This window comes from Coturnix japonica, chromosome 2 (assembly GCF_001577835.2).
Source record: "Coturnix japonica isolate 7356 chromosome 2, Coturnix japonica 2.1, whole genome shotgun sequence".
NCBI lineage: Eukaryota > Metazoa > Chordata > Aves > Galliformes > Phasianidae > Coturnix > Coturnix japonica.
This window is the reverse complement of record NC_029517.1, coordinates 49857486-49881704: the sequence shown is the minus strand read 5'-3', so window position 1 is coordinate 49881704 and position 24219 is coordinate 49857486. Positions and strand designations below refer to the sequence as shown.

At 39.0% G+C, this 24219-nt stretch overlaps 1 protein-coding gene across 5 annotated transcripts in view; it reads right to left on the bottom strand.

The window, feature by feature from the left end:
* The window catches only part of GRB10 (growth factor receptor bound protein 10), a 134074-nt gene that overhangs the window by 32728 nt on the left and 77127 nt on the right, over positions 1–24219 (bottom strand). For 4 of the 5 annotated variants that reach the window (XR_004306091.1, XM_032442452.1, XM_032442451.1 and 1 more), the window contains 3 exons: positions 20885–21101; positions 17993–18134; positions 11135–11227 (listed from right to left, as the gene is read on the bottom strand). Coding sequence is in view for 4 of the 5 variants with exons in the window: in XM_032442452.1 (XP_032298343.1) it covers positions 11135–11227; positions 17993–18134; positions 20885–21101 (452 nt within the window). In the remaining variant the exon portion in view is untranslated. The remainder of the gene's footprint in view (positions 1–11134; positions 11228–17992; positions 18135–20884; positions 21102–24219) is intronic. The other variant, XM_015854324.2, reaches the window with a different exon arrangement.

The window sequence follows — 24219 nt, the reverse complement described above, 5'->3', positions numbered from 1 at the left end:
CGCAGCACCAACACACTGTGTTTTCCACTTTGCCTGTGTCCTTCCCCACCCAGCACTTTCCATTACTTTTGATCATCAGGCTGCAAGTGAGTTCTCTTCCCTCCCAACTGCACAGCACCTCCCAACTGCAATTGCTTTTCAAGCAAAAAGGCTTTCTAGTTTCTAGATCCTTTGTGTAAGTAAAACAGATAGTTACACTGTTACACTCCTTTGATTATGTAATGAAGACATTAAGTGGTGTTGCTGGCATTAACCTTTATCTGCCATATACTTTACCGTGCAATTTATCCCTAGATAGTTTGCAATCTTCCTCAGCTGTGCTTACAGAATGCATTATTTATTGCCTGACTTTGCTCCAAGAGAAAGGTTTAGTAAAAAAGTTCTTGCAAATGTAATGTAAGTCCCTAACAATTCTAGAAAGGGTAATATAAAAAACCATAATAATTTCTTGATTAAAATTCTTAAGTAACCAAGCTAGTTACCAAGTATTTAAAATTGTTTTGTCATTATAAATTACTCTTTAGAAAAGTAATTATTACCACATCTTCCTTACTATACAGGCTTTCGACCACAAGAACCACATTAATTTGAAGTTTGGCAGGCAGCGTAACAAGGCTCCAGGGAGCAGCCTTCCATAGGATTCAGAAAAATGGTGCAGGCCCTGTTGGCTTGGACCGCTGCTTTCTTCCCAGTTGGACACTGCAGCAACAGCAGCTGCAGCACTTGCCAACTGAGAGCCCTGGCCACGCTCTGAGCCAAAGAGCCACCTCAGTATAGGGTCTGGCAACGAACATTTAGCTTCTCACTATGACCTACTGCAGTCCAAGAACAACTTCCACATGGGCAGCCTGCAAAATCCCCTTTCCCTTTCAGACTTGTCTGAGGAAAAAGGAGCAGGGAGCTTACAGAACAGAGCACAGGAACACCATGAAGAGCTGTACATACAGACTCAGCTCCAGCCCTCAACCTCCAGTCTCATAAGGTTGGAAAAGAAACCAGAAGCCTCTTCCTAAGATGCCTTTGGAAACTGAAGATGAATATTAGAAAACACATTCAGTTTTAGTGCATGGGAAAATCTTTAGGGTAGCTTCCTGTTACTTAATATCGAAAGAAACCAAGTTTCTGACTGTGGTAGACACAGTAGCAGAAACAAAACCCAAGCCAACATCCACGGACAATGTCAAATAAGCTATAATGGGAATGTCCTGACATGACAAAACAAGCACATTATTTTGAGAATTGGTAGTTATGAAACTGGCCTTGAACAACTGCAATTCAATTTACACAGACTGATAACAAAGAAATGTAAGCAAGTACCATATTCTTGAGACCCAGAAGATGTAGGGATAGTCAGAAACTACAAATACAACACAGAAGAAGACAAAGGCAGATCCTCTCCCTTGTCCTGTGTATCTCTGGGCAGCCTGGTCTGGTGGTTGGCAACCCTGCACATAGCAGGGGGGTTGAAACTCAATGATCACTACAGTCCTTTCCAACCCAGGCCATTCCATGATTCTGTGATTCCTCAACTCCGCTCCCACCCTTTCCACTACATCTTCCAAGAAAAAAAAAAAAAAAAAAAAAAAAAAAGTGGAGAAACAAGGGGCTTCTGAGTCTCTTTCTTGGTACGGGCAGCTGTAGAGTTCCTAAGGCTTTTTCTGTAGCTCTGGGGGCTAACAGAAACTAAAAAAATAATTAAGCCAAGTCCTCAGCTGAAGCCCCAGATCCTGAATCCAACATTTTTTTGCCAGAGTTAATAGTACCAGGATAAAGAAGAGTTTTCACAACAAGTAAAGAGGAGTACTGAATTACAAGAAGCAATTGCTTCTTGTCTTTCTGGGAGTCACTTTACTACTCTCCACATCCAAATGGAATTTCAAAAAGCTGTAACTCAGCTGCAAGGAGAGCGGGAGAAGCTGCAAACTAAAACAGAAACTGAAACTTTTTAATAAGTCCATGAGCTTGAAAACATGAAGATGAGAGCAACTTGGAGCAGTGAAAAAGGTAACACCAGCTAAAGGAGGAAAAGGCAAAAACTGCAGAAAGTCTCCTAGTGAAGGCTGGACAAAACCTCTGGGCACACAAGTAGCAATGACCATTAAACAGCATTGACCTGAAATACTATGTGACTGTGAAAGTCGCAGGCTAATGGCCCCTGCGTGCTGAAAAAGCTAAGAGCTCCAGTGTACCTTGCAAACAGAAGTTTCCTGTACACTGATAACCTCAGCTGAAATTTATGATTTCACAGATTTTCGCAACAGGGCTGAGATTGTCCTGCATAAACAAAAGTGAAGTGCTTTGCAATCAGCTTAGCTGGGGCAGCAGGCAAAGAATCACTGATGCTTGGCCATCAACTCCTTCCTCACTATTTTACACACTTTGGCAATTTTGAGCCATGAGCATTGTCTGATTGTTGCTACCTTCAGCATTCAGGATATTTTATAGGTTGGTTTGTCACACGCAATAATGCATCCTCCAAAGCTGCTCACATTTGGACGGTATTTCTATGCAACTACGTATGCATCAATTGTGTGAGTAGCATGAACCCCTTACAGATAAGAGCCTAAGAAAGGTTGCATCAATGGGAGAAGAGCGCTTATATCATCCTCTCCCCCGTAAGCGCACAATTCTCATTTTCAACAATTGCTTTCATCAGACGCTTCTCCATAGAACTGTTCCCTCCACTGTTCAATCTGTAGTAAATTTAGACACTGGAGCAAAACAATAGCTTTCCACAAATTCAAGAATGATATATTGAAAGTTTCCAGGACTGATGCAAAATTTGGGGATATGTCATCATGACTAAACTTGAAATTTTCTCTTGAATGCAGCAAGCCCCGTGCAAACCTCACTCCCTTCCAACCCAACTGGAGAAAAGACAAACACAACCATTTGAGAGATTGATTCATAAACGTCTAGCTGCCCTTTGCCAAAGCACCCAGTGCAGAGAGAGACGTCAGCAAGACATTCTGACATCTCCCTTTAGGCTGTCCCACTGCTGTACTGGCGGGACTGACTCACGGACGGTTCTGGGAGGCTTCATGTCACTCATCTCTGTGCATCTGTCCTGAGGGCCCTCAGAAGGGCTCACTCTGGGCCCATCTGTAACCCCCTTCCCCTTAGTGGGAGCACTGCAAACAAAAAAAAACCAACAACAACAACAAAAAAACCCACACAAGCCAACCCTTTGCTGAGCTCCCAGGGACAAATTCCCTGCTGCCATGGTTACCACTCCAACTTGTCTGGTGGAACTAGAAATAAAAAACTTCCTTGAGAACAGAAGGCTATATAATGCTAGCTCTTCCTCCCTCCCCTCACTCCTCATTGTTAGCCACTAAATCAGCTACATCTGGCATATTTAATTTGGGCTAAATAAAATGTCACTAATTAAAAAGATGCCGAACAAGCAATACATGACATTATAGAAATGAAGAGCTCAGTATCTGAACACAGCCTATTAGGAACTGAAAAGATTCAGCCAGTTTTTACCAAAAGCTGTGAAGCAAACGCAACTTAATGGCTCTCTGTGCAATCGTACTCATGGCAGCGTCCCCCAGCAACTCTCCCTTATCACCCAGGTGCACTGAGGTTTCCTTCCCGGAGCAATGGCAAAGCAGCAAGCTCATCAGACAACGTAACAATAGGCTGGAAGTCTGCAGCTTTCATCCTAACTTTTAAAAAGAAAATAACTTTGCTAAAGCTACAACAGCTAAAATGTTCGGCAGATCTGAATGTGAGCTGCATGAAAGCACCTATGGCCATGGAACAGACCCTGAGCAGCAGCAGCCTCCCCATCCTCTGAGAACAGGCCTGCTAATTGCTTTGGTCCAGATTCCCAGCATTTATACATCAGACCACTGGTTCCTCTCTGGTCTTGCTGGTCTTTGGTTATATTTTCAATACCATTACTTAATTTCATTCCTATTGACAGTCAAGTGAGATTCCAATATACAGTATAGAAACCCCTCACCAATAAAGTAAAATTTAATAGAATTCTCCCAAGATGATTAAGTGGATCACATTGATAATGCACCCATACATGAGGCCGTCGATGTGTGCTAAGTAAAAAGATTACTCTTTTCAGAGTAATCAATATTCATAACTTGGTATTCAAAAGTGACTTAACACTGGCCTTTACTGTCATCATTCCAAACCTTAATATTAGGACATAACAGGAAGGTGATACATTTCAAAACCATCATATCTTCCACCCATGCTTTCTGTTATAAAAGCCTAAAAACAATTGGCTCCACCAGAGAAACCCAGAACAAGGTGCCCGGGCCCATGCCCATGTGGCTTTTAGAGATCACCAAAGAGGAGACTGCACAGCTTCTCTGGGTGAGCCCATGCTGGTGCTCAGTCACCTGCACAGCACAGAATTGCAGCCTGGTGTTCAGAAGGAATCCCATGTTTCTCTTTGTGCTGAGTCATGCTATAGTGGTTCAGAGCGGTACAGAAACACTTAACAGTCCATTCATCAAAGGCCAGTGAATAACTATTTAAGTTTAAATAAAAGGCAGCATGCTGAAACCAGCATCACAATTTAAAAAAAAAAAAAAAAAAAAAAAAAAAGCAAAAAAAAGCTTCCTGATATCAAACTGGATAACATAATGCTAAGAGAACTGATGCCAGTTCTTGCATGAAATAAAATGCCACTTCTTCATTCAACATCTGCTTCAGATTATTTTACATGGAAGCTGCTGCCACTCTGAAGCTGTTAAGACACTCAGCTTCCAATTAAGCCATCTTATCTTTGAAGCTGATGGGAAGTAAGGCTTTCTACTCCCTACAGACATCTCCTTAAATTTAGATAATCTGAGACAAATTCCAAATGCATTTATTTTGTGTTGTCCACTCAATTAAACATCTTGTGCAAATGCAATCAATGAGTCTTCTCTCTAATTGAAAAGCTTATCCAACAATTTTCATGAGGCTTCCATTAAACATTTAAAATAATTAACTGCATTAGAAAGACATTTATATTCAAATAGCTCACATGCCTAGTCTCTTTGTTTAGCATAGGCAAATGAATATGAAAAAGATCCCCAGAGAAAAAGAACAAATATTGGGTGAATCTTTTCTTTAAGACAATAGATACTCCCAAGAAACCAATTCTGCATGGTATAAAATGGGAAATCTTGGAACAACAGCATTGTTGCTCTAATTGATGGCAGAGAAGCCAACCATTCACAAGACTGAGACAAGAAGAGACTTCACTCTGCATTTTTATATTTTACAGATAAGTCATTATGTTCAAGCATGCTTTGTTTTTCCTCCTCTGCTATTGTGAAGAAGTGAAAGAAATCCACAATGCAAAGCCATCAGTAACTATTTCCATCCTGACACAAACAACAATTTTCAAAGCATTTTGATGGCTTCAGATTTATATCATAGACCTTCATTACAAATTATGTTGAGAAAAATCTGGCTTACTGAAACCACCTTGAAATGAACTGTGTAGAAACTAACAGCACTTATGTCAATTTATTTTGCCTTTCACAAGCTCATTTTCTTATTTTTCCAGATTGACTGATAGAAAGTAGATCAACCTTTGGACATCTTTCTGATTCAGTTTCTATGAGTGAGTTAATTTCATTTCCACCCAACAAAACACATTCTGAGCATGTTGCATATATAAGAACAACTTTAAGGCAGCGAGGCTTAAATCACCACAGTACAACTGTACAACTTACATCAACATAGAAGTAAACATCCCAGATTAGGATTCTTGACAACACACTACATAATATTCTTTTTCAATCAAAACTTCATTCCCTAAATAAATAAACATATATGAATGAAAACAGCATTTTGTTTCTTTCCTATTTTTTTTTTTTATTTTTATATTTTTTTTAACAATAGGTTGGTTTTGGTATGAACTTGAATACTTAACCAAATTCTATTTTCTATGGAGTATATTGTTACAGTTGTTCTCCATTTATGTAAATCAGTAATTTTATTCTATAGATTTCAACTTAAAACATCTACCAGTTCAGCTCAATCATCTGTTGATTTTTTTTTTGCTTAATTACATAGCTATACACATTTCAAACCTATTTTATTTCCAAGTGTCCATTAAAACAGCTATTGTGCTGATTTCTAACTGTCAAACACAAATCTATCCTCACTTTAGAAATACATCAAATTCTGAATTATCACTCTTTGTTCACTCATTTGGAGACAATGTCATTTGTGGGAAAAGCATCATTGCATCTTCCAGTGTCTTTGAATGGTGGTTTAGTATAACAATATATCTTACTACTTGTACAGTGCAGAGAAATGAGATAGTATTTGCTTCTTCCACAATTTTCCCATCCCATTGCACAAGGTTACACACTGCAAAAAACAAAAATTTTGGCTAACTCCAGAGTATCAACGAAAAATACTCTGTACTGAAACTAATTTCTGTTCAACTGTTTCTTGTACTCCCATGAACAAAACAGACACTGGTCAGACACGAAGTGTAACTTATAAGTAATTTTATAGGATTCTTGCTAGATTTCTGCACTGTTTGTTTCAGTGCACCCAACCCCACAGAAAACAACCCAAGTTTAATTGCTTTACTTCCATCAGCCGAGGCTCTGTCAACATGTATACAAAGAATTTCACTTTTTGATACATAACAGAATAGCCAGTGCATGAATTTATGCAAACTACTCTATGAAAGCTGTGTTTAGAGAATAACTGGAAAAGTCCATCCTCTTCTAAACAGCTGTGACATATTTTCTCTCCCATATACAACATCACATAAAGCCTAATAGATTCATCTTCTCTGTAAAGACGAGAGGTTACTTTCCATGCATACAAGACAGAGTAGATAAATGACCAGGGTCCTAGCTTGACTCTAGAATTCAGCATGGAAACCATCTTGAGAGGACAAATTCCACTTACCTCAAGCATTACAATATCATTCCCATGACTTTGACACCCCAACATCAACATAACTTACTTAGGGAATTTTCTCCTCTTTCAAAACCCAAATTATGCTTGTTGTATTTGGTTTTGTACTCAAATGCTAAAGATAGCTTTCCCTAATCCAATAAGTGCTGGAAAATAAGAAGTCATTTACTTTTTGAAATGGTGGCCAAATGCCTTAAAAAAACACTGTAGGAACTTATGCTGTTAACTCTCCTGTGGGCTTACTGGCTCTCAAACACCTTTTATCCCTGTTTCACAGACACCTGTTTGTTCCTCAAACCCATTCTTTCACAGAACTGGGGTCACCATAAGGCATCAGCTACTGAGAGCTGTAAGTATTTGACCACAAAAGCTCACATTTGTTTCCCAAATCACTTATACATAAGTCTATCTGTTTAAAAATGCTACTCCAGATATCTGAACGTGAGTTAAAATACTAAGATGATGTGTGGAAGAGCACTGGATTTAGTTAGTCTATACAACAAGAATCCATTTATAATCTGGTCATTTTTCTTGCGGTCCACAACAGATGACAAGCAAAATTAGCCCCAAAGTTGCCAGCATCTCTCTTGATACACGAATTCTGCCACATGGAGTAACTGATGAGGAAGCCAGTCAATAACGTACACAGGCAACATAAATGTCCTGCTTAGAAACAAAGCAAGACTTGTTCCTTATAAAAAAGTTCAGTAACTTAAGGGAAGGAAAGAAGGTTTTACATTACAGATCACTGTCTAGTTGAAGAAACCACCAACTCTTGTTAGAATTTGTGTGTGACTTTGTACATCGAGTCCCAGTCAACCACTGACACAAGCTTTCACAATATGAGGTCAGATACAGATCTTTCGGTGAAGATCACCTACAGCAAGAAACTCCAGTGTCTTTCTCCAAACACAGAGGTTTTCATCCAAAAGTCCTGTAAGCTGAGATTCAATAAAGGACTGTCTACAGTTGGAATAAGTAACTATGCTGGATATGTTCATTCACCTACATACCACTTTACGGCAACAACAACAAAAATGCCCGTGCACAGTATGAAAATCAAGGCATTCATACAGCTTGTTCAACGTAGATAAGAACTCTAAGTTAGTCTTGCATCAATTCACACCTTTTATAATTCAATATTTAAGCAAGTACAAATTCCAGATATTGGTACTTTAGCTTCAGCATATAAACCTAACTTGCAGTCATGTTACAGAAAGTCAAATATGTCCTTTCCAAGTACTGCTAGTGCTCAGAATAACCCAAAATATGATTATAGTGCAAATGGAGAATCTCTCAGCCTCTCAAAGGACCTATTAAGTCAGTAAAAATGGCCTTGTGAAAGTTTGCACCAACAGAACATTTTTTACTCAAAAATAATGGACAAAGCCCTTTTATATCAGGAACCAAGTTTGTCACTGAAACACACAGCTGTGATATGTAATGTAAGTTGCACTCAACTCAGACTTTAAATACATTCTTCTCAAATATTTCTACTGATACATTTACTGAACTCAGTGAGACTTTACTGGCTTGAAATTCCTCTTAAATACTGTCACATTCTGAGGGCAAAAATAAATAAATTAGTTTCTACTTCTCTACAATTGCAGATTTTAAAAGGGAGTAAGAAAGCACCTCACAGAGAGAAGCAAGCAGTTCCTCCACACTCTCCTTCAATGCCCTTACCCAGATATTGTTTTTAAGCAGCATCTCCTGATATAAATGTATGTTCATAAGACATATAATTGGTAGAAGTGATGAAATAAATGACACAGAAAGCAGAGGTTACTGCAGTCTAATAAAGGAATGCAGTCACTGTGAATGATGTCTGGTACCGTAAACATTTTTTACATTATTTTTTGCTAGAATTTTATCTGTCTCCCTTTCCTTAATGGCCACTATTTGAATGTATGGAGATTAGCACTCATAAGGCTTAGAGGAAAAACAGGCCCTTTGTATCAAAATCATCCTCAATCATTTTGCTAGACAGGAATCAGTTAACAATCACAGTTTTTACAGCTGCATTTTAGAGAAGGCTCAAGAAAGAGGCAAAGAAGAAAAATTGATGTGAGCATGTTTACAGTGCTGTAAAATTTATTTAATCATCTGCAGAACTACTAGGTTGTTTATTTATTTAAAGGATGAGAGTAATATATAGAAAACTTTCTACAGAAGCTTCATAAAGTCCATTCAGCTCTTTCATTTTAATGGATATTCACCAATATAGCAAAGTCTTTCAGCTTAGACCCATTTCGGCAACTGTTCGATGGATGAACTGCTAGAGATATTCAAAGCCAGCAGCTGCCACGCAAGAAATTTCCTGACCCACTCGGAGAGCCTATCGTGCCTATATCACCTCTTACAGAATTTCCTGCTTTAGTTTAAAATCCTACAATTTCTCCTAGACCAAGAGTGTGATTGCTCAAGTGCTATTCCAAGCAAAAAAGAGAGGGCAATCAGAATGAAGCCTACACGCAGAGCAACTAGAGCAACCTTGTGCAGTTCTCTAAGTTAATTTCTTGTTAGCTAGATTGGCTTTAAGTTCCTCTGTATTGCTCCAAGTGTTTCAATTAAGTACTGCTCTAAGCTATGCTTAATTAGCTTGTAAGCAAATGCTCATTTGTAACTCGCAGTGTAATGCAGAACTAAATGTTCACTGAGAGCAAAGGGAAATTACACTGAAGGTACATTTGCAAAAATATAGCTGGTTGCCTCCTGACAGACTTTGCTGTCTTATTAATATCCTAGGAAATATTAAGAAATGTGTCACATTGTACAAATAGTTCGAAATATACATTCCCCAGTCTTGGAACTGAACACAGTGCTTTCCTGCCAGCTCCAGCTCACAAGCACTCTACTCCTCTCAGGAGATGAAAGATTACGTTTCTCAGCTGCTTAGTTATAAAAAGAAAAGGGGAGAGACATGGATGCAAATTATGAAATGCACAGATACTCAACAATAAACAAGAAGTATGAACTATCTTCTCTAAAGTGCATTAAAACCATTAGTCAGAATAAAACCCAACATTCAGGAATAAAGCTCAACTTCAGCACCTCCTGTGAAGTGTACAGAAAATGAAATTCGTATCAGGTTCTTAAGTACATTTAGTATCTTTTTAATACTACAAGAAAAACGACATTAGCTTCGAGCATAGCAAGGACTTATTTCAGTCTGAAATTGAGTCTGCCTATCAGAGGATTTGACAAGGCTGCAGAGCAAGAGCCAAGGCTCAGTCTCACTTGAACAAGCTTTACAGTGCTTTGCCAAACTACTTACCATGTTAAAGAAAAAGGTGAAAAGGTCATCCATGAAAATCATTCATAGAATAAAACTGTATTTAACACAGAGAAATATTTTGAGTATAGCAAATACAAGGTTTTATTGTATGATTAGTTCTTGCTGTTCCCATAACGTCAGCTTTCAAGTCTTTGTTTAATGAAGAGGAGGGTAATCTGTATGCCTGCTACTTTTCAAATTGCTCCACAGATCATTTAGAAGGTGTGAGACAGTACAGCAAGCTATCTATCCTCCTATATATACATATAGGTGAATGTTTTCAAATGTTAAGTGCATATATGCGTATATGAGGATATATACACTTAACATATAAAAACACTTTAAAATAACTAATCAGGAGTTTGGGACTACTCAGTGACGAACATTCTTAACTTAAAGCATGATAGGCATCCTTCAGTGATAAAATTGTGTACCTGATTCTTGTCACTTACCATAGACCACGTGTCCAGTTTGTAACACTCAACTTAGTATTTGGGGAATGAGAGTGATTGCATATGTGTAGAGGTATTTAAAAGGTCTGGAAATACTGTGGTTTGCTTGTTTTCAGTGCATTTTAGTAAGCAATAGGGAAAAGTGTGATCACCAGCAGTATGGCAAATTACTTTGAAGTAATCAGTTCCTTGTAACAGCTTGCAGGCAAAGACAGGTTCAAAAATGACTGCAAAATTAAAACCTGCTGTTCTACTACTAGAATGTTGTTTTTTAGCTTAGAATATTTTTTTCTGTAATCTTTTGCACCGTTGTTTTTTTTTTTAATATATATACTTTTTAAAATAATAAATTTTCCATAGGGATGGATGGCTTCTATTCCTATTACCTACTCTGTCAAGGTGGGAAACATGTTTTGGAAAGGTAAATAACAAGGTGAGTAGAGGAACACGTGCAAAACTAACTTAAGGTTCCCTTGCAGCTGCAGAACACAGACACTGATGGTACCTGAAGCAGTTTCTTCATGCCCGGTTCTTGCATGACAGCTGAGCATTCTTCAGTATGCCTGACAATGCCTTCTGAAACATGATAAGCCTGTTCCTGAGACATGAAGCAAGCAAAAGGTGCAGGAGTTGATGATAATAAACTTAGGTTTCTGAAAACACAGCATACACAGAGGAAATTGCATGTGCAGTGGAATGTAGTGTTGAAACCATTCCTTGAGAATGGGCAAGTGCCATACCTACATATCATCAAAAAGCAGAACAGTTTCTCACTCTGGCCTTATGATGTGTATAGGCTGATAAAGGGGTTGGCTGGAAAGATGGGGATGCTTTGGCATCTGTTTGGTAAGAAACTAACAAAGCTTTAAAAGCCTTTGCCAGCCTTCATCCTCCTCCCATCACAAAAAACTCATGTTAGATTTTTTGTTTTGCTGCTAATGAAATTTCACTTATAATAAGCCTGCTGGGATTAAATTACTTTTTCCACCTTACCCAGAACAAAGCAAAGGCTCACATCCCAACTCCCAGCTGATGGTCAATCCACTTTGCTTCCAAACGCTAATAATTTCCCCATCAGCAACAGGAGAAAAAACAAACACTTAGTCTTCATGTCATCATGAAGACAGTTTCAATTCTTGCTTCCTGAAATACAGTGAGATAGACAGGCTCCATAATTCTTGCAGCAGTAGGATCTTTCACTGGATGGAATAAGCAATCCTAATGCCAATGGAGGAATGTGATGCGTAGCTTTCATGAACTGGTGATGGCTTGCCTTTTAACAAGTTCAGACGGAACTTTCTTTTATGTACACTTTGTGAATGATGTTCAGATTACAGTCAGGCTAAATCAAAAACTGAAGGTACTTACATAAATTAAAATCACTTTTTAAAACAGTTATTTGGCAGTGTAAGGAGAAAGAATAATACAAAAAGAATTTGATAATAATAAGACGACTCTAAATCAAGAGAACAAAGAACTGAAACTTGTCCCATGATGATTTAATTAACTCAGCTGTACTCTTCTAATGCAAAAATGTTATTAAATTCCATCTAACATTCCTTCCATTTAGGAAATGGAACAAAAACACATGTAAGTTTTAGAGGAATGCATAGACATCAAATTACCACACCAATGAACTTGGAAGTTCATTCTTCCTCTCTGCAACCACACAGAATCACTGCCTAAGTAAAGACAGAAATTTCAAACAGATTTCCCTTTTCAAGTGTGGGCACACTTCACTGCTACAGGTAATTACTGCAAGTCTAAAAAAGAAGCTTTCTTCCTGCTGAGAATGAACAGCATTAATCCTAACACTTGTGCAGCCGCTCTTCAGAGTCAGGAAGCGAACACTGAACACTGGCTCTCCCCATTGTCCCTAGGAGTGGATGCCAATGATCAAGCTAAATGTTGGGCATCTTCCCAGTCCTACACTGTGCACACTCACAGCACCCACCAGGAGGTCGCATGCAGCTCAGCAGCAGGTGCCAGCCTTGTTCTCTAATGGCTTCCTTGGATCACCTCAGGTTTCAGAAGCAACCTCTTGACCAACTCATCTGCTGGTTGCTGGAAACAACATGATGCTACAAGACCACATAGAATACACAGTGGCAAAGTTCTCTGTTTGGAGCTGGTGATTTTTTGCATCTGTCCTACTTGGGTAGCAGAGCTCCAACAGGTTTATATTCAGAATGTTAAAGTCAGACCAGAATCCACACCTTGAGTCCAGACAGCAGAAGGCAAAGGAAGCTTAGACTCAGAGTAGCAATGCTCATGATGTTGGCTGGCTCCTTAAAGGCTATCAGTATGAAGTTATGACATCTCTATTTCATTTCAGACATTCACTCACAGTGTAGGCCTCACTAAGAATTACAGTTTCTCACATCTTCTCATTTTCCCCCACACCGTCAGCCTGATAGCTTCTCAATTCTACCAACTCCTGATCAAAGTATAGGGTAACTAAATTTTATTATCACTGTACTGTTATCAAAAGATACTATGAACCCTGTTGCAGAATAAAAACCATGCAAGGCCACGCCTAAGCTGTGCAGACAAAAGCATAGTGTGGATATGTCAATACACAGCTACTATAGCTTATGCTACAGCCTGCTCACTATTTACACAAGGCAGCCCTAATGGCTAATTGCAGTGGTGCTGCTACTGCAAATGGGTTGTTAAGGCAGCTGAGGGCCATGCTGCACGGCAGCAGTCCTGCGGGGCTGCCAGTGCAGGCGGTAGGCCAGGCCTAGTGGAGCATCCCCCTGCAGCGCGGCCACACTCCTCAGCACACAGCCCGCCTGCAGCGTGCTCGCCTCTGGGTAGAGAGCCAGAACGCTCCCGGGAGGAAGGCCAGGTTTGCATCATTAAAAACAAAACAAAAAAAAACCCTCCAGCAAATAAAATACTTTTCGGTTTGAACGCGAGACATTCTTCATATTTCCAGTAATCAGTGCTGGGAATACAGCTACTGTTCTGGCACTTCCCAAAATCAAGTATGTGAAAAGACTCGGTTCTTCCTACCAAGTCTCATGATGTAACAGGCACGAGGAAGAAGAAATAGTGGCTTTGAATGCCTCCTGGTCCCGGGCCCCAACAGCCTCCAATGGTCTGCCTACAAAGCCTTCAGACACCCACAGACTGTGCATGCACCGTCAGCACTTAAGGCTGGCTGTACAGTCCAGTGAACTCATTACTACTTCCTTCATTAGTCTCATCTTCAGTAATGAGCTACTGAGATTTTCAAAACCACATGAGCTCACTCCCTAATTTTTTCAAGAGTAATTGGACAACACATCCGCGTGATACAGGTCACAAGATGACAAGAAATGAAATGCCTTTCCTACATGTCATCTTAGTATTTGTCCACTGCATTTAGTTATCTGGTTTGGGAAAGTGTTGCTTCTCCAAGAAAGAGATAGCCAGGCAAATACAACGTTCAAAGTGAAACCTGTTCACAGGACTTCCCTTGAAAGGTTACAAAATCTGGAAAAAAGACTAACATTAATTCATACCCATTTGTAAATTTAATTTGCTAGAAAAGAGTAAGCAATTTTGGTGCATCAAACTGCTATTTGGAAGTTTGCCTGGGCTGTATAGAGGGGGGATGTGAGAAATTTGCCCTATTTTTACAGTTGAAAGCTTCATTGACTCACACAAGATACTTTGGACTAATATCCTGTGGCATCGCAGTGACCTACATGTAATTATTGCATACTTTTTCCAAAATATTTGTACACAACCAAAAATTACAACCTAAGTTACCAACCAGTTCTTAGTTTATACCAGCAACACAAAGAAGGACTTCAATTAGTGTCAACCCTGCTGTCTGATGTTTTTAGCAGTTTTTTAGATGAATGTTTGGTCTTGGTTTGGAGCAATTTTCTGGTTACCGTTTTTCCTACACAAACATATTTATCCGGTTAAGTAAATGATGTTTAAAAACTTGCAGCTGTCTTTCCTCTATACTTGCAATCAGTGCCCGCTCAGACATGCCGTGATTTCATGTTTGTAGGTGTGCGCACTTCTCACAAAGAGACATGGGAAAAAAGGGTCTTGCAGTGCCCCACCGAGTATGACTCCCTACCTGCTCCTGCCTTCACCTGTCCTTCCTGGGGCAGAAAGCAGGGGCACAAAGCAGGGGCACTGAAGCAGCTGCGAGATCTGCTGGAGTTTTGCTTGGCTGGTGGCCAGGTGTTGTGGGGAAGGCGGATGGGTGGTGCTTAAGGGACATGATAAAGATAGGAACACGCAGTGCCGCAGTCTCTTCCATTCAGAGCTCACCTGCCAAAACTCATGGACAAAACTTTCTCAGTTCAGACATTTTGCTGGTACTTTACCTTTAGCAAAAGAACTTAAAAGCTTTTTGGCTGTTACTGCTTGAAGAGTCATAATATCTCCAAACATGATACATATGAAGTATCTTGCTCGCCACATCAGCAGCTGATGAAATTACAAGTCATGTTTTTTCTTAAGTAGCTACTGATTTAGCAGTCCAGGCAGTCAGTTTTTCCCACCCCTGTGCTCACAACCTTGTTAGCTTCAGTGGTGCTAATTTTTACAGAACTTCCCAGAATAAAACTTAACACAAAATGGGCTTTTTCTACCTGCAGAATTGTAAGAAAGGATCTAACACTGACCCTCCTAGGAGCATGTATCCATTTAATTACAGCACAGTTTTTAACCTCTTGTGATAGGAAGCGTTTGGTCACACAGCTTTATTAGTTCAGGCCTGTCCCAGACAATAGATGTTGATCAGTACAGTCAGCAAACAATATATCCACTTCATTCTGCAGCCCAAGATGACTTGGGGACCTCTGAAGTCTCCTACGTAGAAGCTGACCAAAGGCAATATTTTGCCCATGCCACCACCATGCTGTGACATAACTTGTGATCAGAGCTTTTGGGGCTCAGCAGTACAGGCTGCAGTTGCTCTTTGCCTGTTTGCCCCCAAAGGCTCAGCAGGCTGCAGGGAATCCCTTTTCATTAACGCATAGCATAACCCATATAAGCAGCACAGCTTATTCCAATCTCCAGTTTTAATTCTTGTTTCTAACCTGGAAGCAGAGAACCTTACATTAAGCATCATTATGTTTGATCTCGGTTTGCATTCAGCATTCTAAATCTATAGTTTGTATTCAAGTTTTTTGTGTGTGTGTTTTTTTTTCTTAAATATGGTTCATTTTCACTAAATGGCCATTAAAATGTACTCTTGCAATCCTCCTCTAACTAAACCTGTCATTTACTCTGTTAGCCAGTAGTTTATAACACATCTAAAGAAAAGTGAATCCTAAAATAATATATCAAAATTCCCAAAGTTTACCTTCTTTTCATTCTTTATATTGGATGAAGGTACAAAAATTTATAACATTTCTTAAGATTTTTTCTTTAAACCAACCATGTTTCCAGGTGCTGTTGAATGGCACTACAATTGGATTAAATGCAATTAAGGTGCTCTGGGAAGGCTGAATAAGCAGGGGTTTTTTTTGTTATCTTGAAATCCTTCACATTTAAATCTGAGATATTAAACAAAATGTTTCCCTTCAGGAAGAAATAATTCACCAACTCACCTTTTCAAATTCTATCAATATTCTAAAGCTAGAGGATTTTTTTCAGTTCTGTTTCTACTATTTCATTGAAGAGAAGAAAATGATGACTCCCTGCCTTTCCTTTGGCCTAAGCAACTGTTTCTTATTTGCCTCCAATCAGTTGATAAACTGAAATGAGCAGTATATCTGCATCTACAGAAGTCATTACTGTCTAAATGTTTCAGCTCCTCCTCTTACACCTTACAACTTTTACAACTACAGTGGTTTTTCTTTGATTAAAAATATGAGCAGCACGCACTGCAATATAAGAATGTATTTTATTTTAGGTCTTGTGACAATTTATCATTTTAAGATTGAGTATATTTTTAACAGAAAATTATGAAGTAGAATTTAGGGGGAAAAAAAAAAGGTATTATTCAGTCCCTATAGCCATTTTCTTACGTATGTTAAAGGTATGTTTACTTGTATTCTTAGATGCTGTTAAACCCTTAGTTTCTAAATATCACCCAAAAATTACACACAGATATTTTGGGATTCTTAAGGCCCTGCAGAGCAATTCTTTTGGTGGCATGGCTAGATCTAATGAAACAAAAGTAAAAAGCAAAGAATCCCAGAAACTGAGAAATATTTAGAAAGATAAATGCAGGTTCATCTGTAACTTCAGCTTGCCTCCAAAAGGCAGCCATGCTGTTGCTGCTGTTGCTCTGTTGGCAAGAGCCAGCACACACTAGAGAGCTGGCCATTATTTTCTCTCCCCTGAGTCAGATTACTGCACCCTTGACAGAACAGCCTCTCTGATTAGCAGTTACTGAGGACTCACACAAGACCACATTACATTTATAACTGCATGACTCAGTTTTCTCTTCAGGCATAATTTGGTTATCTATCTCAACTTTTATATGTGTAAGAAATACTGCAGAAACAAAGAAGATGCACTGTATCTTTCAAGAAAGGTGACAGATGCTTACAGAGGTATAAAATAATGCAGAATATACAGGACTGTATGTTATGGTCTACTGCTTGTAGCTGAACTGCCTCCCCGACTCCCCAAACTCTTTTATCAGCCATACCAATCATAGGAGCAACTTACAAACTAAACCAGCAGCAACACAGAACAACATCATGTTTGTGGGTACTCAAGCGCAACCGCATTCTAAGACAGCACTCTAAGGGTTTTTTTGTGGGGGTATTTTTTTTTTTTCTTTTTAATCCCTGTGCAAGACAGAATAGTTTACAAAATTGTAAAGAGCTTCATTGTAAAGGACTTGGGAAGCTAATCAACCATGGGACAGTTCTGCTCATCAGTCCCATTAGAAGGAGCTGTGCCTAGTTACATGCTCTAAGGACTGTATTTTGCTTTCTGAAGAACAGCAAAACAATGAGGCACCGTGTCCTTAAAGAAAACAAACAGCTACTTATAGAGGCAATGAATTTTAAATGGAAACAGGCTGTTAAATGGCTTTGAGTCGACCAGACTATGTGGAGTAACATTCACAGATACTGCTCCAACCCTAACCTGACTTCTGAATTAGTAAGTCATTACCTTGGATAATGAAATTCCAAAGATATTAGGCATTACTGCTTCATTGACAACATGCATGTGCTTGAAAAAGAATTGCTTTATTCTTAAAAACCTTCAGTAAGAAAAAAAAACTTTGAAGCCTCTCTGAAGATGTTCTCTTGCTTGTGCTGCCTTACTCACAGACAAAGCCTACAGACATTTCCAGGTATCTGGAAACTTTGTCTCTGTCTTCAAAATGAAATTGTTCACTGCAGGTTTGAACTCCAACATATGACAGAAAGCTTTGTACCATACTCACATGTTTATTAGCAGGTTGACTCTGAGGTAAAGATCCAGGGGCCAGCACGGGAGAGCTTGCGGGACTACAGAGTTCTGGAAATGGATTTGGTATGGCTGGCAACGATGATGTTCTGAATTGCTGTTCTTCTTCTTGTAGACGCCTACAAACATAGAAGCATTAAAAGGAACAAACTGGCATCACCAGGTCTGTATTTGCTGCTCCAGCATTCAGTGTACTAACATTAAAAAAGAGGGGGAAAAAAAAAAGACAACTCTAGAGCTACAACAACTGCAAGCCCAGTTTAGGTAACTGCATGTGAAAAAAACCAAATAGTCACGCATCCAGCTTGTTTTGTTGCTTATAACTCCATCTCTTGCTTGGGTGAATAAATAAGGTAATCGTGCACAAAAAGTAAACAGAAACCAGTCTATACCCTCTGTTCCAAGCACTAATTTACAGGCTTAAGCTCCATGTGTCAGAAAGTCAGTTAAGATCTTCAAACTGACCTAAAAAAGGAGGAGGACATAACCGCAGTAATTTGGAGACAAATTCCACATGGATCTGCAAACAAACACATCTCCCAGTAAAGCAAGTAGACTGAGGTTGAAATTGATATCGACACTTCATTACAATATGACATTCTACTTCTAAGAAAGTCAGCTTGAGCTGTAAACTGCAATTACACTCTCTTAGCTTACACTACTTGTAAGATTACTGTTTGGACAGGTTTTATATGCATCTCCTGAGATGCATCTCATTAAGTCCAAGTACAACCAACATAACTTCAGGTTCCAGTTTGCAGTACACCAGTACTGCTCACGCTAACTGGAGGTCTACCTGTGAGCACAATAATGTTAGAAAAGACCTAACACCTGTTCACTACCATGCAGAATGCCTTAAGTTTCCTACTGGTCCTGCTACTAGGTGACTCTATGTCAGGTTTGCCTCTAACTCCTTTGCAGAATGCACCACCTAGTGGCCACTGTAAAAGTTTCCAAAGGCAATCAACTCCTGTATTTGAAATGCAGATCACTCAAAACTTAATTCGACCACTTTTTTTTTTTTTTTTTTTAAATTTTTATTTTTTTATATGTTCTTCAGCAAGCTCTTAGCAGAGCCCTCTTGGGCACAACTGCTGGTTTTGCCTGTCACAACACATCCCATTTTGAGTACACTTGTTTCCCATACATACAACAACCGCAATGCTCAGAAAAGCACTAACACAGAATCTGTTCCACAGGTCATTCTACCCGCTAATTAAGTTGCCTTGGTACTCCATAAATGTCCCTATAGCTTTGTTTTTTGCTACCAATAGCAGGCTCCAACTGTAAATATGAGCTACAGAAATGACTGCTTTATTTTTTTGTGCTACCTGGTGCACGCTTCTATAAAGCATGAAGTGAAAAATTATGTAAGATCTCTTCAGCACAGTGGACTTAATGTTTTAGCAACTGTGAAATAGCTCTTTGTATTGCAAATTTTGGACTACATATTTGCAATGATCTCCTTTATAAGAACTGGAATTACAGATCTGGCAATTCAAAAGGTGCTGTTTTCTTAACTTGAAATTAGACTATGATGCACCCTGCTCTGCCTAGAATGCTGCCATGCATCATTTATTTCATTACTAAGATAAATATAAAGCAGTACTTTCAAGAGTAATAACCATTCTCTTGGGCCCAAGGAAAAGACACAGCCACTGCCCAGTACTAGAAAGATGACTAAGTAAATCTGAATAGAAGTTTTGCCATTATTTTCTTCAGTGATAAACACATGATGCTCTGCAGCATTTACAGAAGTAGAGAGTTCAGAAAGCTGAAGTGTCTTTCAAAGAAAGTATTTAAGTTTAGAAATGCCAAAAACAATTAAAAGGAGTGTTTTTACTAAGATACTTAGAACAAAACATGAATTATGCTGCTCTAGAGATTTGTTAATACAGCACTATTCAAGGTTAAATCTGAAACTTGTGAAAACAATTACATCATTAACTGACTTGGCTGTAGTACGCAGTAACTGTATGCTACACTTTCATATAGCAAAGCTGCCTGTCTTAAGAATATAATTCCCACAGGAAATACATCAGTGTAAAGAATTAGGAGCAATCCTTGTTAGACCTTGGATTTTTCTCCTATTATTATTACTCCCCACTTGTCTCAGCTAGAAGGAAAAGAAAACTCCAAATATATCTGATTCAAGAAATGTACATGCACATACTGAACTTAAGATTTTAAGAATCCTCATGTTATCTATAGACTCCCCAGTTATCAGCAGTCTGTGTTGTAAAGTAGTGTATTCCACTTTAAGCCTGAATTCAAGTCCCCATCCTGACAACAGCGAGACAACCTAAACACTTCTTTTTCTGTAATGTCTACCATAATGCACTCAAGTGAAATAGAGTGCTCTAGGAACAATGGTTAAAGAAGTACAATATGTTCATTCTTTATTTGTCTTGGACCCAGTAGGAAGCCTCCGCCAAGAGAGGTATTTTTATACATGAAAACCAGCTGAATGCAACCTCATCTAACTACATCACTCATCATGATGTATAAAGTCCAAAAGCCGCTAATTGTCAGTGCTGCTGGCAGGACAATTTTTAGACATTTGGATTTGTTTCCAAACATGGACATCACTTCTGGAAATTGATACTGATACTATGCTTCTATGCACGTCTGCTATCAAAGGCACAGCAGACGCTGAGGAAACAAGTAGAAGTGTGGCATGTTTGCATTATACAAAATACACGGAAAATCTATATCCTCTACCTACTCAGTGAATCTTTTCTCCTATGTAGAAGACCACTGTGACACTACAAGACCCCTAATGAAGTTTATCTCCTATTTCAAAATGTAGTTCCTTCAAAGCTACTTCAAGATGACTTGAAGCAAACAGGGTGCAGCCCTCTGCTCCTACCTGACTGCCATAATGCGCACGGGCTGAGACCGCTGCACTTTCTGCCTGGGAGATGTGGGCTGCAGGGCGCTGGATCCTGAGCTGGGCAGTGGGCTGCGGTTAAACTGGCCATTCTGAAGGAGCGGAGTGGTTTCTGACTGCATACTGCACGTCGAGTACAAACTTTCAAATGATGAATTCATGTCATTTACCAAAGCTTCTAGGTCCACGTCGTCATCTGAAAGACAAAGTAAAAGCAGCGTAACATATGCAAAAGTCACAGATAAAATAAGTTTGGGAAGACTGAAGATTAAATTTCAGCCAAGTTGTCACATATTCTATAGCTGTATCTTTACAGTGCAAATTTTTATTTTACAGGAAAAAAACAACAGTTAGTAACTTAGAAAGAAATCACTGGTGACCACACCTGTCTTCTTCAGCAAAAAACTGAATTAAATATTTCTACTACATTTACAGATTTTTTTAGTATACGAAGAGCGTTTACTGACAATTGGTGTGATTTTTAATACCAATGCTGATGTGAAGCACCTCTTAAACTGACAAACATTTCCAAGAGCGTACCACAAGCATTTCAGTTCAGCCTGTCAGTGTATCAAGCTCAGACTGTCAAACAGTATGATAAATAACATTAGGAAGATCCGGTACCCTAGAGACAAAAACAAAGGATAGTGTTGCACAAGTCCAGATTTGTTAAGATAAACACCTCCATTGTATAAGTGGGAAAATCGATTGTTATAGTTTCCAAAAAGGCCCTCATCTGCCTATTTCTGAGATACGGTACTTTGAAGAGTGATACCGAGTTTTTAACTGTCATTCCAACAACTTCATGAGAAGTTTTGAAAGCTTATTCCTGCAATGCACTGAAGAGACTCCTGCCTTAAGGAGCTTAAAGTAAATCAACCAGGGATGTGGTATGCATGGTTGAAGGGACATCATTAGTCCCTAAGAAGTGCACCATCCCTTCTGTACATGCCAATTTACCTTCAAGGAAGTAACTCACGTTCATTTGTTCCTCTTTAACAATAATTACTCTGCAAGACAACAAAACTGGAAGCGTTTTGAACTAACCACACTCTGAACTTCAATCTCAGTCTAATTACTCCCTAGCCACAAGTTATTCTGTATCAGAAGTTCAACACACTGAAGAACACACACACAGATATCCGCTTTTGTTCAGACAGTCGCTGTGAAGTAACCAATCATTTCAGACCAAAATCAACTTGGTTTCCAACAATTTGCCCGTCCTGCTGACTATATCAACTGGCCTAGTAAAACATACCACAGCTGACTCTAGTTTCTCAACTCTTAATGACAGAGATGGATAAAAGCAGAGACAACCAACAGAGCTAGCTAACATTTACAATGCACTATGCAGCTAAAACAGGATTCTTGCTTGAAGTAAGTACTCACATGGATACTTTGGTCATGTTTTCTAGGTAAACTGTAGAATATCCTGAGTTGGAAGGGACCCATAAGGATCACTGAATCCAATTCGAGCCAGCAGGAACAATTTTTCACCTTATGACCCATTACTAGATATTTTTATTTATTTATTTATTTATTTTTGAGATGACATAAGTTACTTTGTACCAGTATCAACTTTCTGTAGGCATCATCAGAAACAGTAACATTGCACTGACACTGCATTTATTTTGAACACTGACGACCACAGATCTTGGCACTGGATGAACTGAAAATCAGCTGAGAAAAGGTGCTAGTCCAGTACATCTGAACTCTATTTAATTGCTAGAAATATTACATTCCCTCTGTACTTAACAGGTACTATCCAACTATTAAGACACCTTCTCTAGTCTACATCATCTTCTCTGTCTGCCAGTTCACGCATTTTTTAATAGTCTAGTCCTTGCTTTGCTTGGATAAAGTCAACAATAATTTTCAGGCTATTTTGAGGGATCTGGAGACAGAGTTGCAATTTAAATGTCATTCCATCCTCCACAATCTTATCCTGTTTGGTGAACACATATCTGAAACACTTCTTGAGCAATCAGAAGGGAACCACAAGAGTGGGAGTATAAAAAGGGAGAGGCTGGATTACGTGGCTTTTGAATTTTATCATTCATCTTTCGTACCAGAGGACTAAGCTGTAGGGTTTCAGATGTCTGTCAAGTAAAAGCTTAGGGGTTGGTGAAGGAGGTGCAGAATAAAGACCCTGACCACAGAGGCAATGAGTGAATTACAGCCACTAACAACTGTTTAGTAGGAAGGGAAGAAAGTCAAGGCATACATTCTGGCGAAGTGCAGCTTTGTCCCTGAGGGTGCTAATTTGTTAACAACCTAGGGAAGGCTATGAGGGTGCAAGATCATTAAGTCTTCAGATAATTCTAACTCATGAGGAACAATTAAGAGTCAGTTCAAGCTACCTGAATAACCAAACAGATACAAAGGTGTAATATGAAGTCTTAATAAAGCACAAAATGAGGAACTTCATGCAAAACAGTAATCAAACCAAGCTGTCATGGCTTTATGATTTTTGGTTATTGGTATCCCACATCATAACATCATGTAGTGTACTAGGAATTGAAGAGTTAATCCTCCAGTTCCAGACACCTGTCCAGAAAGAGAAGAACTACATACCCCAGAACACTCTGCCTTCAGACAGGAGACCTAACCCCTAGAAAGGTCATAAAATCTTCCCTTTTTTTTCTTCACCTCTCCTACCTGCTGCTTTTCCTGACTACATGCATCACTTCAGTATTACTGTAAGGCCTACAACTTTTGGACACTCTTTCTCCCATTATATTTGATTTATTAGCTCCAATTCTAATTATACTGTATTACAGTGTGTTAACTTGCATTCTGATACCATATTTAGTAAATTAGTTTGTTTCTCCTCAGATCATTGCTGCTGTTTTTAATTATTCGGGGTTCCCTGCTTCCCTCTTCCAGAGGCGTGGATCTGCAGATCCCTCTGCCCCACTAGTCACAGAACTGGGCTGTACCAACCCATACAGTGTCAACACAAGCATACTTCTTAAAGCACTAAATTGACATTAACAGACTTTTAAGCATGTCAATTACATACCTAAATTCAATTTCCAAAAAGACAGGTGAGTATAGAACTTTCTTAGTAATATGTTGCACTGAAGTCCAGAATCTGGTTTCACTTCTCTAGTCAGTCCCTTTTCTCCAGGGATGAAGCACAGCTAATTAAAGCCTTCAACTATACTACAAAACTTTTGCAGGAGTGCATATCCTAAAACTTTGTGGAGATAAAGCCTTCAATCCAGAATTCCATACAGTTTCATCTTTATACAACAGCATTTACTATTAAGTACCATTATGTTCCTGAGAGATTTCAGCACATTGCAATAGGA